At 41.9% G+C, this 16,611-nt stretch overlaps 1 protein-coding gene across 1 annotated transcript in view; it reads right to left on the bottom strand.

Moving 5' to 3' along the window:
* TAF3 (TATA-box binding protein associated factor 3) overlaps nt 1–16,611 on the bottom strand; it is a 114,100-nt gene that overhangs the window by 96,523 nt on the left and 966 nt on the right. The window contains exon 2 of the mRNA XM_041413399.1: nt 6,855–7,097. Within this exon, the coding sequence (XP_041269333.1) occupies nt 6,855–7,097 (243 nt within the window). The remainder of the gene's footprint in view (nt 1–6,854; nt 7,098–16,611) is intronic.

Genomic DNA, 16,611 nt, shown 5'->3' on the forward strand with positions numbered 1-16,611 from the left:
GAGGCCCAAGAACAGTAACACCCAGCTATCAGACGATAACCTAATTTGAAACTTATGCTTCCAAAGGCACAAAGGTGTCTGATGATCCAGCTGAAATAAAATCCTCGAGCATAGCTGCAGCAGACAGTGCAGGAAGCAACACAGGCACTAAACAAAGTCACACATTGTCAGAAAAGGGAAAAAACTGATCTGACGTGACGAGTCAAGACAACTGACAAAAGTTTTGCTGAAAAAGGATCAGTAGAAAATTAAAATCATGACAGCATTTCTGTTCAAAATACACAAGACAATAGATTCCTTTTATCACAAAGTCCCATTTTCTCCTCCAATTTTATTCGAACCAAAATTGCAATTTGCACATCACAATGCAGTGAAAGGATCCATGACTTTCATTCCCATTCCATGTAAATAATTTACTGCATAAGGCTGGCTTTTATCAGGCAACTTCTGTGTTCTGCAGTTTTTATTTCTGAATCCTTAAGAATCACTAACTTGTAAGTTATCTAAACAGGTCTGAAAAACAGAGAAATCTTTGTGAGAAGGTTTTAAAAGGATGATATCCCCTTGAAGTCACATTAGTTTCATTTCAACTGCTATATGCAGCAAATAAAACTAGATAGCTTAAGAAACTAAACAAATACATTTTCACAATGCTGAATTTTTGTAGTTAGTTTTACTAACTCCTTGCTATTACTTGTAAAAAAATGGAGGCAGCATGTTTATAAAATTTATTTTCTGATTTGCTTCTTCATGTATAGCCAGGTTCCACCTGGTTTATATATTTTGAAGGATAAAACATTTAAAAGACCCCAACAAACAAAAACATAAAAAATCATCACAATCCTCTCCTACAATTAAAAACAACATTTTTTATATGTGTCTTCCGTTCCCCACTTTCAACTGCCATTAAGTTTCTTAAAAAATAGCAAGAGTTTTGGGCCTTTTTTCCAAAGACATGAATTATTAGAAGCTAGGTACTAGTCTCCTAGAAAATATAAAATAGTGCATTTGTCTGTCTCCACAGTCTACGGATCCCAGCTATGTGAGCTAGTTCCTGCCATAGAAAAAGTTTTACTATGGCACTTATTACTAAGCTAAGGTTTTTTCTTCAAGTGCTGCAAATTAAAGAAGCTCACCTGTGAAAATCTATTTAACTGCACATTTAAAAAAAAACAAACTTCATTAAATCCTTTTTTGCAGGATTTCACTGGAAATTCTGCTTTCGATTATGATACAACTTCTTAAGAAAAGGCAGAGATACAGTTGTCCTCCAACTACAGCTTTATCAGCACGCCTTGCAGAAAAATTATTTTTCTGTCTAATGGCAAGATTTAAACCAGGCACATTTTCTGCACACTTTTTTTTTTTTTTGTTCCTGTCTCGTATTTTCCTTTTTTCCTTTGAAACCTGCCTCTCCTATTGGCTCCTTCCCAATGCCTTTCTTCTGGCTGCATCTCAAGCTCGGCTGCTTTTCTCATTTTGTCTTCTTTTTTTTTCCTGCTGCTCCTTCCTTGCTGGGCTGCTGCAGATGTGAGAATCCCTCCTCACAAAAGCAATCAGAGTCTGACTCTCAGGGCACTGCACACACAGGTAAAGGATGCCTGTGAGTATCAGCAGCCAGGCACAGTGAGCAGCCAGGAGCAAAATCTTCACACTCTGGTAGGGCTTTAACTCTTCAGACTGTTTGAATACACGGTACCTGTTCGTCGAGGACTGTGAAGGTTTCCTAACCAACTGTACTGGAAAAGCTCTGTTGAAAAGATCATTGCTGCTTTGAAATCATTGGTGCAGCTGCTAGAATGAGGGAGAATTAGTCTGTGGGGTTAAACTAGAGCTGGGGAAAGGCAGAAAGGTCAAAAAATGACAACAGCGAGATCTGCGCCACCAGAATGGCAAAGTGGATACGCTTTAAAAGCCCATCACATTCTGATTTACAAAGAGGGATTGGCTTTGTTTAACCCTTGGAGAAACCAGAGACTGAAATCACCCTGGTGTGAGATCCACGGCTTGCTACATTCCCTTCTGGACCACGGCCACAGAAAGCACTGCCAGCCTGAAGGGGCAGTGACAATTTTTAAGTTGTGATCTACTTCCCACTGGAGCTTGACACTAATGGTTTTTGTCACCCTGATCCTTAATGCTTTATACAATTCTAGCACTGGTAGAACCTAAATACTAAAATGTGTTCTTTTGATTAGCACCTTGCTTCACCAGCACCCCCAATTCTCAGCAATTCAAATGAGATTTGCAGCAGCTACCACGGCATGAAAAAAAACTAGAGATGTGCTGAGATGAGCTGCAATTTGACAGCTGGGTTTCCACACTTCCAGGTGGCTGGAAGCATCAGGTTTTGGTAGGTAACAGGTCCCCACATCACACTGGCAGCAAAGAGGGGAAAAGGCACGACTGTAAGAAGATCAGCAATTTTAGGCTTTGATCTGACAGGGAAATAAAATGCTCTGACAGAAAAGGCTACAAATAAATCTGAATTTGTAAACTGTGCCAAGAATTTGTCCTGACTCAATGATCAGAAATACAATGCCACTCTTGAGCACACATTACCAGGAATGAAAGACAACAAAATTTAATGCCTGGTAAAAATGATATTTGTTCCCAGATCGTTTTCAAGGGAAAGGAGCTGAACCTTGAGGAGTGGGAGCGAAGTGGTATGAAGCGGAGGACAAAAAAAAATGCAGCTGGAACTGCAGAGAAAGTCTGACTCTCTAAAAACTACTCTTCTCTCCACAAAATATCTAAACTAGTGGGAAGAGACTCTCCTGTCTTCTCCCTCACATCCTGCTTACATGCACGAGCACAACTAGAGTGTAAGAGAGGAACAAGGGTCTAATGCAAATACCACAGACTATGAACAGCACTGCACACACAAAAACAATGTGCTTTTCTTCAGTTTTCCAGACAGAGAAACAGGGATGGACTGCCTGTGACTTCAAAAAGTCACAAGAGAGCAGTTGACATAAAGTAGTTATTTTTTTAAAAATAACATAAAAATTATTATTATTTTTTAAAAATGAAATTATAACAAGAGGCAGCAAACACAGGTAGAGATTAATTCCAAGAAGCTTAAAAATAAGGATCCCGTAGTACACACAGGATTCACACCTCACTTTTCTTTGTTTTAATCATGGAGAATGGTACATGTTCTTACAACATCAGGACTCAGGCCTCTCAACATTATCACAAAATGTAACAGTGATTATTATTAGCTGTGGAGAAGTATCTGGGCTTTCTCAGCTGGCCTAGTTTCAGCACATACTGTTTTGCTTCAAATGCAATCAACAAATTCTATGAAGTTGATTTATTATTGCAAAATGTATGTTCTCTTGCATTAAAGCACAAGAAATAAAGCATGACCATCATGTTTTGTAACTAATTTATTTTTTTCTCCTTTTTTAATCTGTCTTACAAGTTTACCATGACATTTTAGTGACAACAGTGCTAAACTAACTCAAAAACAAAAAGGAGACTAATTAAAAATAGGCAGACAGCGAACATCATGATACATTGGCATAAAATTATCCCTTCAGTGTCCTTTGTAAAAATACTGCTAAAAACCCAACATTTTCCATGGCAATACTGAGTCAGATTGTTTTATAATATATAGAATTATATATGCAGATCCTCACAACTCAAGCATTTGGTTAGAGCTTGCATTCCATATTTAAGGCAAGAAAACATTTTCTGCTTAATTGGAACAAAACTTGTGTCACTGAACTTCTGACTGACACAAATTAAAGCTCTTGAAAACTTATTTGCCTTCCTCCTTTCCCCCCACAACTCCAGGAATCATTCAGAGTTCTTTCAGAATTTCTTACTGCTGAGCACAATGAAAGAGGCTCCTCTCAGGCTGGAAGGGCTTTCTGCTCCTATGGATTCTCTGGCAATGATAACTAAGACATCTCTCAAGCTGCTGGGCAGCCTCTGCACAGCCTGAACCACCACCAGTTCTGGAGTAAGTGGAAATAAGAAGTTGGTTACATGTGCAGAACTAAAGGACTTTTGGGAAGGAGGGCAGCAACACCTACTGGTCGTGGCGCAGACTGAACACTGCTTTGGTTTGGTTTCTAAATTAACAGTATTAAAGAAAGAGGTTTTTCTTATTAGAAGTCATGGCTACATTATTGCTAAAATATACCAGCACTCGTACTTTCTGACCCCTAATAAATAAATATTCATAACTAAGCTGAGCTATAGGCTTTGATATAAAACAGGATGTACGGAGTCCTGCTGATGATTCCTTAAAATCACTGAAAGATTTACATCACACACCCTAATGTGCACAAAGCCTTCCTCCATTTCAAATTACTGCCTACTCAAAACAACTCAAATATTTTGGACTGAACAATCTGAGCAGCCTCATTTTTTTTTCCTACACTATAAAATATTGCAAAGTATTTAAATGGCTTCTGCAATTCTTCAGTATTTCTACCATGTATTCCTTTAATCTCTAAAATTAAGTTTTTCTTCCAAATTTTACTTGGAATAATATAGAACAAAACATATACAGAGGTTTTATGATCTACCTCATCCCTTTCAAAAACAAACCGCAGAGTACAAACTCCATTTTCAGAAAACACTTAATTCAAAATTAAAATGTTCTCAACTGTAAATATTTTAAATCAACTATAACAAATCTGCATTCAGCAACTGTATTTAATGCTTCCTTTAAATTTCCATTAAATATTTTATTCATTTTTTCAAGTTGTGTCTGTCTATAGGTCCTCTGATACACTACCCTTAGGCATCAGAAGTTTTCCTGGTTCTCATCCAACTTTGGAAATTATATCTTCTTGCTTCAGGTGTTAAAAGGATTCATACATTATTTATAAGGACTGCTAAAATCTAACTCCTGGATCTAACTTGCAAGAGAAAGAGTATAAAAAGTTACATACAGAAAAAAAGAAAAAGCACAACTGTCCCCATTTCAATTTTTAGCCTCTCTTTGTACGTCGTGTATTGTCAGGCTGAGTCTGTAACTCTCCTCTCTCCCTCCCCAGGCTCAGATATTTGTCTGCAGCTGCTTTGAGCCTTGCTGGATTTGACTTTTCTTGCATATTTTAAAGTATCATTTTCCCAGAGGAAAAAAACCCAAAACAACTGCAACACTGGGCAACTTATTACACTTCAAAGATGTTGGATTTCTCTGACAGAATGGTGTTTGTTTACCTCCTGAAGAATCAGGCTAAAGCAAGTAGCCAGAACAGGAGAGCTAAAATCCTCATTCACTCTCAAAGTCTTCTTCCTCAGTACTCTTCTTTTATATATGCTGTCTACAGAGATGACATTTACATTTTGTTTGCCTCTTCCTGGTCTGAGAGAGTGCATTGTTAGATTTTTAAAACAACCCTTTTAACAAACTTCACAAGAGTGAGACTTTAGGATCTCCTCACCAATTTAAGAAAGTACTTCTGTTTTGAACAGCAGTTTCATTTCCTGGCTTGTATTAAAGCAAGAAACACTGAAATGCTATTGATCTACAAAACACAACTAAAGGAAACAGAAAATTAAAGTCTACAGAGCCTCAGAAATACTCACCAAGACGGATAAGTCCTCACCTTGCTACTGGAATGAGTATATTTGTTCAGAACACAGCAAACCCCGTACCTGCTCCTCAGATACCTGTTCCTGACCACAATTTCACCTGCTCTAACTGGAGTACACAGCAACTGCATCTTTAGCTGAACATGATGTAAGAAAGCCTGAACATACACTTCTACAGCTTGCCAAATCACTGGAATAATGCCCCATGCCACACTTGCAGCAGCACAGCAATGGATTTCTTTGCTCAACAAGGTGATGTTGCTTAGGTTCACCCTCACATGGGCAGAGTTTTTACACCTATTTCACCATGCAGGCTTTGAGCCCTTAGCTCTTAAAAAAAGAGCAATATGCACAATAGAGCATGATATCCCTTCTGTCCCCACAAAATTCTAAATTAAGTATCTTGTCATTACACTCTCTTGGAAAATTAAGTTCTTTTGCCTGGAATTTTTATACCCACAACCTTACATATATTTATTCCACACAAGGTACAGTTGTATGCTGTTTGCTATTCAAAGGGCAAGTCAGACTAGGTCATGTTTCTTTATCTTATTAGCAATCAAGTCTCATATAGCTGAAAAATAGAGAAAATAAGTATGCTTTTTCCACTGCCACAGTTAAAATTTTCAGGTCAACTGCATCTCATAGCACTTGTATAGCTGGTTTCACTGTTTCCTCAACCTTTGCCTCTGTGGGACAAGAAAGGGAAGGAGCAGCTGGAACAGTGATGATGAAACCCTAATCAATGTTAGCAAAGAGACTTAAAAGCCAATACAATGCCTCTAAAATACTCTTACTAGCATATCTTAAAGATTAACTCTTTTTAATTGGAAAATTAGGTTTTTCTGTTGGGTTGGGTTTGGGTTTTTTGGTGAAATTTGTTACAAGTAAGGAGAAACAGCTATCAGGATCATGCTGTGCCAGTCTCACCAGCCTTCCTTCTTCTACCTTTAAAAAATAACAGAAGCTTTTACAGGATGCATAAGGGGGAGGCTAACACATAAAAGGTAATGCTAAGCATTTACTCCTATTATCATTTGAAAGCTTAAAATTTAGAAGGCATTATTGAAACATGAAGTAACATAGTGAATTTTTGGCACAAGTTAATCTGGAAGGAAAGTAAAAACAGTGAACAAACCTGTCACAGAACTGCTACCTGTTTGGCAACCCGCTTTGGTAAAATCCCACAGTCCCCTTCCCAAGCCACTGCCACAGGGCAGCACAGCTTGAGCTGCTGGGGGATGCCCACAAACACCCAAATAACCAAAAGTGAAAGCAAAGGATTGATTTCGCACCTTCTTGGGAGGAGACAATAGGTGGCAGGTAATCAGGGATGTACTCCTTCCTCTCCTCTGCATCCTTACTTCCCAGCTGGGGGAACTGGAGGACATTGTTCTTGCTGACAGGGAACGAAGGGATTTGATGTGCAAAAGTGACAGGTTCAATATTGTGTATGTAATCTTCCAGCTCATGCAGGTTAACCCCCATAAGCTTGAAGGCATCGCTTACGTCATCCAAAATTGGATCTGTGCGGCCATCTGGAACAAAAAAAAAACCAACAGAAGAACAATATTTTCGCAGAAATCCAAGTTTAAAAATTCAACCTGAAGATGCTTTGAGATTACAGTCCCCCAGCTCACCACCAGTATGAGAAATGGATTTACTGCCCCACAGTTCTACCAGGTTTACTTTCAGAAGGGTTTTGTTTTGAGCCATCACTTTGTTTCAAATCTTCAAATTGAAGAACTGCACTCCAGGAAGTAAATCAAGGGCAAACAAGGGAGCAACAACAGGCAGCTTTACCTGGCAACAGTCAATTAATACCACAAGACCCCATATGCAGAAAGTGCTCTTTATCAGTTGGAACAGCTCAAATATTATTTCTCAACCTTGAAAAATTTCATTTTTTTTAACTGACTGTAGTTTACAGAGATAAAAGAAAAAAAGAGTCTCTTGATATAAAAAAAATCCTTCACAAAGTATCTTTGCACCAGATGAAATCTACAGGCTTTGTAAACTATGAGCCTCTTCATCTACTGGTTAGCTACACCTCCTGGATAAAAGAGAAGAATATTAAATAGTGGTCTGATGAGGACAGAATAGTTTATACTATACTTCAGGGGCTGATTTCCGGGGGGGCAATTTAAGTTTGAATCTCCAGCAAAAATCTTACTTTCTTCACAAAAAGCACAGTGAAACCTCACTGCCCAGGTAGTCAGGATCTTTAATAGGATTTCCAAGAAACAGAGGATGCAGTTCATGCTATACAATTAATTTGGCTCAAAGCTTTAAATTAGACTTGCATAAGTCCAAGTACCTGAGTTTCCCTGACTTGACAGAGGAAAATCCCTCAAAGGCCTCCGGAGGGAGAACTGGGCACCTGGCTTTGGCAGCCAAGGCACCACTTCGAGTCTCTTCCTGACTTTTCATAACAACAATAACCCAAAACCAATGCTGTAAGCCCCAAACGTTATTTTTAATTCAATAAAATGATATACTGAATTATTACAATTCTGTAGAATTGGCTTATGTAGATATTACATCCCTATATGATGATAAGCTGTGATTTACTTTAAAAAGTAATTATGGAAAAGCAGCCCGTGCTTATTGAAGGAACACAATGGCTATTGTGAAGCCCTGGCTCCAGAGAATGGGGGGATGCTCTTTTGTTTGTCCTTTAACCTAATCTCTTCTTGGTTTATCTTGAAGCTGAGGCAGCTGAGCAGGCTGGTTCTCACATCACTGCATGAATTTCACCCCTCAGCCAACTCACGCCTGCAGGTACGTTTAGAAAACGAGAATTTTGTTCTAGAATTTCCCTTCTTAAGTCTTGCAGTGAAGATAAGGCTAATACTCAGATTATGGGGTTGATTCTCAGCTCTCCAACACTGGCCTCTTGTGTGACTCCGGGCAAGACTCGCTGGTGTTTTAATTCTTTCCACAGCTAAAAGGGAGATCAGACTAAGTTAATGCCAGTTTTACCCTCCTGTATTTGGAATGTGAACTCTGCAGGGTGAGAAGCACCTCACAGCTTGTGTTTGTGTAATACCTGTGTGTTTGTATAAGTGCAATATCAGTCTGCTCTGCAAACTCCAGGCTTGCCTGCACATAATTACATGAAGATATCACCACTCCAGAGCAGTTATGAGATCCTTATACTTATTAGGGGGGAAAAAAGTGTGCTTTATGGTAAAATTAAATTCAGGCAATTGACACCACTAAGAAATTTTGTGTTATCGCTTTTAGTTGCTCTGCAGGCTATGAAGGTACCTGTGAACTTACTGAAGCATTTTCTAAGGTGTCAAGACTTAACAGGTACAAATTTGATAGACAGCTGAAAAGAAAAACTTGGGGAAAACTTTTCAAAGGTCTTTTCCTAGATCAGCACATGATCTTTTTAACCTCCAGAAAAGTGTGCTGACATAATTAGCAAGTGATAAATGCTAAAAATGAATTATTTCTACAAGTGCTTTTTAAGAACACGTGGCAGAGAAGCAGTTACTACGTGTAACTGATGCATGGAAATATTTAACAACTGTATCACAAAACAATTATGCGTATTAGAAAGTGGGTTCAAAAGGTGACCAAAAAAAAACCCAAAGAAGATTCAATTTTCCCACAGCTTTGACATTTGCCTCCAAAGAGACAATGCCAAGTTTAAAGTTTGATTGAAAGCTAAAAATAATGTTTAAACCTGCAACCGTAAGAGGGATGAAAGGATGGAACAGTTAACCCTTCTTTTCAAGAAAGTGTCCTCAGTGATAAAAGTGTTTGAAAAAAGTTTCAGGTCTGTATTCATATCTGTATTTAAAATCAAACCAGTTATCACTGGAAATTATCGCAGCACAAAAATGCATTAAATGTATTTCCAGGTTAAACATCAAATAAAGACTTTACACTTTTATTTCAACAGTTTAGCATTTCTCTTCTCTCTCTGGCTTAATAAAAAGAAATCAGTAAAATAGCAGAAGCCAGACACATGAAAGGGAATGCTAACAAACATGCAACACACTCTCTCCTGGTGTTTCATTTAGTGTTAGGCTTTTTTCTGTGAGCAAATGATGCCAAGAAAAGAAGTTTAATCTGTGCATACTGAACTTATCTCAATATTTTTCACATATCTGTGCTATCCTCAGTTTAAAAATTCAGATGCTGAAGCCTCCCAGCAAAATAATTAATCCAATGTCACACAGCAAGTCGGTGCCAGATCACAGACACTTCAGAGCTTTGGTTTCCAGTCTCTCGCTGTTCTTTATACCACAACACTTTAAATACTATCATTGTTCAGGGAGTGAGATGAAAGAGGTGGGAATAGTTTATCCTGCAAGTTACAACTCTCCCCCTTATGCCCCATGAACAGTGAACTAGGAAAATACCTTTCTCACAAGATTATAACTGCACTATCTCCCTGAATGGGAACTGTGCTCCAAAAGTGGTAAAGCTGTGGCAGCAGCAGAGCTAAATTAAGACAATTTGGTCTCAAAACAGCTCAGCAGAAACCTGTGGGAATGGCTGTGCACCTAAGATACTCTCAGCTTCTCTGGGCATGAGAATGAGCACTAGGTGAGGAAGAATCTGCACACAGAATTGCATCCCAAAAAAGTACTGGACTGAAGTGATGGGCAAACAGAATCCAGGCAGAGCAGAGTATTTGTGTGGAAAGTTAATCCAGCACTCAGCCCCACTGCTCAGCATCACCTGCACATGAACCAACTCTTCCACAAGGAAAACCAAATCAAAGAGAACGAGGATGGAGCACTAAAGTGCCCTACAAACAAGGGTTTGGGTTGTGGGGAAAAGGAATCTTTAGAAGCTCATGAAGCTGAGGTTTTTTTGCAAAAGTCACAAGAATTCTTCAGCAAACAAGCTGGCCAGTGCTCATGTCATCCAAAGGCACTGTGAGGGGCTCTGTGGAGTTAGGGAACTGTCTTACTTGCCTTAAATTCAGTCTCAGGAATAGCTGATTTCCTTTTGTCAAACTCACCCCCTCCACCTCCTCCTTCCTGGCCCAAAGTTCGTATGAGTGAGTGAAAATTTAACAGGCAAGTAAGTACAGAACAGAAGAGCTTTTAGTTTCATGCCAGGTTTCTTAAAGGAAGAACTACAGTTCTGTAATAAATATACTGAGAAAAATTAATGAGTCACCACCCATGCAACACACACATGTGTTATAAATAGCTCAGCATTCCCCTTCATGGGTGCTGTAAAAGAGATTTTTTTTTTTTTTAGATTTTATTTTAACCAGCAAATTATTAGGTATAGCTCCTTGGTATTTTAATTACAGGCTCTATCACAGATTCCTTGTGTTCCAACACATCACACAAAGTTACTCCAGGATAACTGTTTCACGGAGACAGCACAGCTTCTATCCAGCAAAGTCATAAACATGCACAATAGGTTATTTAATAAGTATAGAAGCCTTACTTAAATGCACTTAAGTGGGGAAAAAAGGGTCCTATTAATGTAGTTACCAGTCAGGGCAAAAGCATCTCCTTGCTGTGGGTGCTCAGTCTCCTCCTTTTCCCAGTAACTTCAGAAACATCAAGCAAAAAAAACACATTGTCCTTCTTTATATTAGTAGCCAGTAAGAAGCTAATTAGCTTAAAAGCATCAATATTTAAGGTTATCAGGACATAAAATGCACACTTATAATGTATGTTACAGGCCCAGGATAGATCCTTGTTATAAAGTCATTCAAGGACCAGCAGAGAGAATCAGCTCATTTAAACTGATCACCAACAATCTAATCCTTTGATAAAGATTATTACTGCATAATGGTAAGAATGAAGTAACTAAAAAAAGAACAAAATCAAAGAAAACATATGAGATAAATTTGACATTATAAAGAAATAAAAAATTGGCTGATGCCAGGTGAATTCTCTCCTCTGTGGTAATTACCAAAGAAAATATTGGTCTGCTGTTTGCATTCTCCCTCTACTATAATGAAGTTTGCAGGAGAGACTGTGCAGACATTGGAGCAGTTTTGGAGCCAGTACTGCCTTGGAAAACATTCTGCAATATTGGCAATTTTTCCTTCCAGTTAAAATACTGCTCTCATCAGATCAGAACTTGCCTTTCAACAAAAACACAGTTACATTAATAATACCAATTTCAATATAGTCATTAATATTTTTTAATGTGTATATATAATTAGTATGTTGTCCTGCAAGGAATAGGGATTTGGACTCAATGATCCACTGAGGGATCATTGGGATCAGGGAATGGGTCCCTGATCCCAACTGAGATATTCTACAATTCTATGTTTGCATAAAAATAATCTTCAAAAAAGTAGTCAAGCAATATGAAACTAAAGACCAACTCTTAAACTTTATTTCCTAACTGTTAGCAAATTTCAGGAGGAAAAAGCATAAAATCACAGTATATCCGAGCATAAGCTCAACACTGAAAATTGAAGGAAAGCAGAGGAAAATCCACCTCTGAATTCAAAAAGCTAATTATCCAACTTATTACACATCAAGTTGTAGCAGCAGATAATCTAAATTATCTGTTGAAATATGCCCAGGAGCCCTCAGTGACAGAAGTTGAGTAGCTTCTATCTGACTGGTTTTTAGAGCAATGCACAAGAAAAAAAGAGACTTTAGGGGGTGTGAACAACAGCTCCCCTCCTCATCCCTCCCATGAACTGCACCACTCACATAAACAGACTGGAAACTGAACTCCCTCACTGGATTTGTTAAGCTAAGAGGTAAAACATGACATATTTTGCATGTCTATAACCCACTACCAAGCTACATTAGCTAAATTCATGGCAAACAAAGCAGATTCTGATCTGTCCTCATGGACAGCTCCCCAGTATAAAAAACCCAACCTACACAACCCAGAGCAGGTAACTCAAAGCACAGCTCTGCTCTCTATCAAACCACGTGAAACAGGAGTGCAAAACAAAGTGGCACCTAACAGGGAGCCTTTCCCTTTTCACCTCTGCTTAAAACCAACAACAAGGCAGAACTCTGCTCTCAGAAACCACTCTACATCAGTTTGTTTTGTAGCCTGATACCTTAATTACATACTCCAACACTGGTTTTCAAATATTTAATTTAAATTTTAGGATAAAACAGCTTGCAGCATGTTGAATGGCGTTCCTCTGACAAGCTTTCCACAAATTTGAGCAGCATAATATGGTGTACTTTAAGAGGAAAACCCTGATTTTCTCCCTGTAAGTTCAGCCTCTCCTCCAGCCCCCAACACAGCATTCAGAAGCATTTCACGGCATCAAACACATCTCAAACCCGCTTTGCAAATCCTTTTGCCTTCTCTTTGCAGCCACAGAAGCTCCCATCAACTACAGCTACTGCAAATGCAAAGAAACAACAGCAGAAAAGTAATGAAAATCTTGAATGTAGCTCTCCTAATGGGATGTAACAGCTGGAACAAAGATCTAACCCAGCTGGGAGAGCCATCATTTTCCTCTGCAAGTGAGAGAACACGTGAGCAGCGATGACAGGCTTTTCACAGCCATACCACGGTGTCTCAACGACGTCAGAGTAAATCCATTCAGTTTGGAACACAAAGATTATGTCCCTCAGCTGACAGCCCTGCTAACTCAAACCCCACTGGTCTGACTCCGAGATAACGCCCCGACAATGAAGATGCTACAACTGGAATTTAATTAATTCTACTTATGCAAAACCATGGCAGAATTAAGCTCATTCATCCAGAGCTGGGTTTGTACAGTAACTTATTTCAGGAGCAAAAGGAAACAATTCTGAAATTGCAGGGAGATGTCAGCTCAGTATTAAGATGTCCTTTTACAAACCTTTTTAAAGAAAGAAATACAGGGATCGTTTTAAGAGACATTGTACAAAAAACAGCACATCACTGGCACAAACACAGCATATTCCCCTTCTCCTCCAAAAAAAAAAAAACAACAAAAAGCCACCAAACAAAAAGACTGTGATACTTCACATAGGGGAAAAATGCCTTTCCTCACTTTCAGTAAGCAAACCCAAAGCAAGAGAGGTATACCTGAGCTCAACAAACTCCAATCCTCAGCACCAAAAGATTTATTTGACTCATCTCTATGTCTTTTCCTCCCAGTCTTAGAAACACTGCAGCACAAGCATCTTCCCCAGAATTTGTAACAACTTTATGAAATCACAGCTCAGGCCAAACCTAGGAGAGCTTCTTTTTCACCTCATAACTCCATCCTCCTAAACCCTCTCTGTTGTCTCCTTTAATTGCTTTAAAGATAATTTCTGTGTGGATTGGGATACAAACTTCAGAGCTGCACTTGTGCTGCTGGGATACATGGGTTAATATTGCACAGTCCCATTTCTGGACTAACTTGCTCCCAGATTTGGGGAAAGTTGTACAAGTAAACCTATTCAACTGAGAAATCCAGTTTGCAGCAGATAGTTGTTCCTAAGCTTGGTTACACTGGCACTGTCAGACTTGATCTCAATTATTCCTGAAATGATGAAGCAGAGCCAGGACCAGGCACACTCAGCTCATCACTTTGCTTCATGGGGGATCCCTGCAGCAGTGAGAACTTCCCTTCTTCAGAGAAGGGGCACAACCTCCAGCAGCAGCACTTCCAGGCTGTGGCTGCTCCTGTCCGGACCAAGCCACTCACACTGTGCTCCCCAGCTCTGCACACTCTCCAAATTCACCCCTGCAGAGGAATCCAACACACCCAGCCCTCACAGCTCCTTGGATCTTGATGCTGAACCCAATCCACCACCAGCTGACTGCAACATGCCTCTAATGTTCCTCTCATCTGTGGCTGACACCTCATTAGCACAGTTCCCACAGCTTGGACAGAAGAACTGCAAACATTCCCAGCGGTGCATTTCAGGGCTCCCATCCCTGTTACCTCTCCAGCAACCTCCTGCAGGTCCCAGCACAATCTCTGAACTGGTGGTGGCCACAGGAGCCCCCAAATCCACCACCAGTGAGTCACCTTCTCCCTACCCAGCACTTCAGGCAATCAATTATCCATCCCAGCTCCAGCCCCTGACAGACCCAATGCTCTGACCTCTGCCCCGGGGGCTCTCCAGGACTTTCCCCTCCACAAGTGCAGGACACGTGGAGCAGCAGCTGCCCACAATGCCACAGCTCTCCAGCATGCCAAAGTAAGGGGAAACATGTCCCTCCTGGCACAGGAGGCACAAGCAGCCCTGTTTTCCCAGACACACAGCCTACATCCACCTCTCCAGGGTACCCTTGCTCCTCCGAGTCCCTCCACTATGGAGATCCCCCTTCATTTCCTTCCTATTACTCACAGAAGCAGCAGGAGCACTGGCAGCCCCATCTCTGCACACAAATCTCTGCCATGACATGACACCCTCCCTGCCCACATGTAGGGCAGCAAAGACCTCTACACACACAGACCCAGGATGCTCTAACCACACCCACAGCCTGAGCCTTGCTCCTCATTCCCCACATTTCCTGTGTTTAGAGCTGCCAGTGACCCTGACAGCCTCCCTCACCCTGCAGCAGATTGTCACCTCCCCACCCCTTTGTGACCCATCAGCATCCTTTCCTGACATTCCCACACCCAGCACACCCCTAGCACCTTCTCAGGCCCACTGGCAGGATTACTGACCAAGCAAGCAACTGGACATTCCACCCTCCAACCCCCCATGTTCTGCAGGTAGCAGCAGGACATCCATCCCCTCAGCAGCTCCACTGCAGGCTCTGCAGGGACACTCACAATCCCAAGGGACACACAACTGCATCCTCTGCTGTAGGCCCAGAGCCAGCAGTGGTGCTCCCTTCCCAATCCCATCAACACCCACATTCCATACCCCTGGGTGACCCAGCCAGCAGTCCTTGGCACTGATTCTCAGTCCTCTCCTCGTTCTCTTCTCCCACTTGCTGTAAACTCACCCCTTCCATGCTCCCACCCCAGCATCACCTCATCCCAAATCCACTGAGGCCCTGGGCATCACTTCCACTGCCCCCCACCATCACTTCCAGCTCCTTCTCCACCTCGTTGGCAGCACTGGCTAACTGCAGTCCCCCACAGATCCAGGCAAACCCCTTCCTCTGCATCCGCATGAAGACACCCATACATCATGCCATGTGCACTAAATTATCCCCAGCCTCAACCCACCCCTTCTGCACTCCACAATTCCCATGTGCAGCCCTGTCACACTCCCACATCCTGTGCACTACAGCTCCACTTCCCCCAAACCACATGTTAGTGCATCCCTGCCTTCCCACATTCCCCGTACACATGCTCCCAGTCCCTCAGTACCACTGCTTCTTCCCTGTACACAAACATTCCCAGTCCCAACAACAGGACTTCCAGGCACACCACTCCCTCCCCAGGCAGGAGGGAGTCCAAGCCTTGCACCGTCCATCCTCAGTATTTCCCCTTGTGCCAGAACAGTGAACCCCACACACATCCCCCCCCTGCAGTGGGCCCCCTCAGCACTGGCCCCAGGGCACAAAAGAGGACCCAAAGATGAGCCATGAGAACACAGCAGCACATCCTCCCACGTACACACCCCACCAAGGAAAAGAGGCTGGCTGTCCCTTCTCCCTCCAGTTCATCCTCCTCCCAGATTCAGAGCATCCCAGCAATGGGGCCAACAGTCCCCTCTCCCTCTCCTGTACTTGTGTCTCCCCGTCCCCAGCACACTGCAGCCAGAGAGAGTGGGACAGCACCCCCATGTCCTCACACTCCAGACCCCTGGCCACAGAGCCTCCTTTTCTCTGACTCCAGCCCCACAGACCCATACCCAGACCCACTGCCCCACAGTCCTCCCTGGCACCAGGACCCCCTTGCCCCACTGCTGCTCCAAAGCTTCCCTCCCATCCTCCCAGTCCTGTGCACTGCTCCATAGCCCGGCTGCCCTTCCCCACAGCCTCCAGCCCACGGGCTGATCTTCCCCAAACCCACACCTGGCACTCACTGACCCAAAGACGCCAGCACTGCCCAAATCCCACCTCCCAGCACCCTCCTACCCTGCCCAAATGACCACACCTCCACAACCCTCCCCTGCCAAGCATCCCCAGCTCCTGGCACTGCCTGACAATCAGAAGCTTCCAGCTGTCCTCCCCACCCCTCCACTGTGCCACCCCACA

Source organism: Onychostruthus taczanowskii, unplaced genomic scaffold (assembly GCF_017590055.1).
Source record: "Onychostruthus taczanowskii isolate IOZ18803 unplaced genomic scaffold, ASM1759005v1 scaffold41, whole genome shotgun sequence".
NCBI lineage: Eukaryota > Metazoa > Chordata > Aves > Passeriformes > Passeridae > Onychostruthus > Onychostruthus taczanowskii.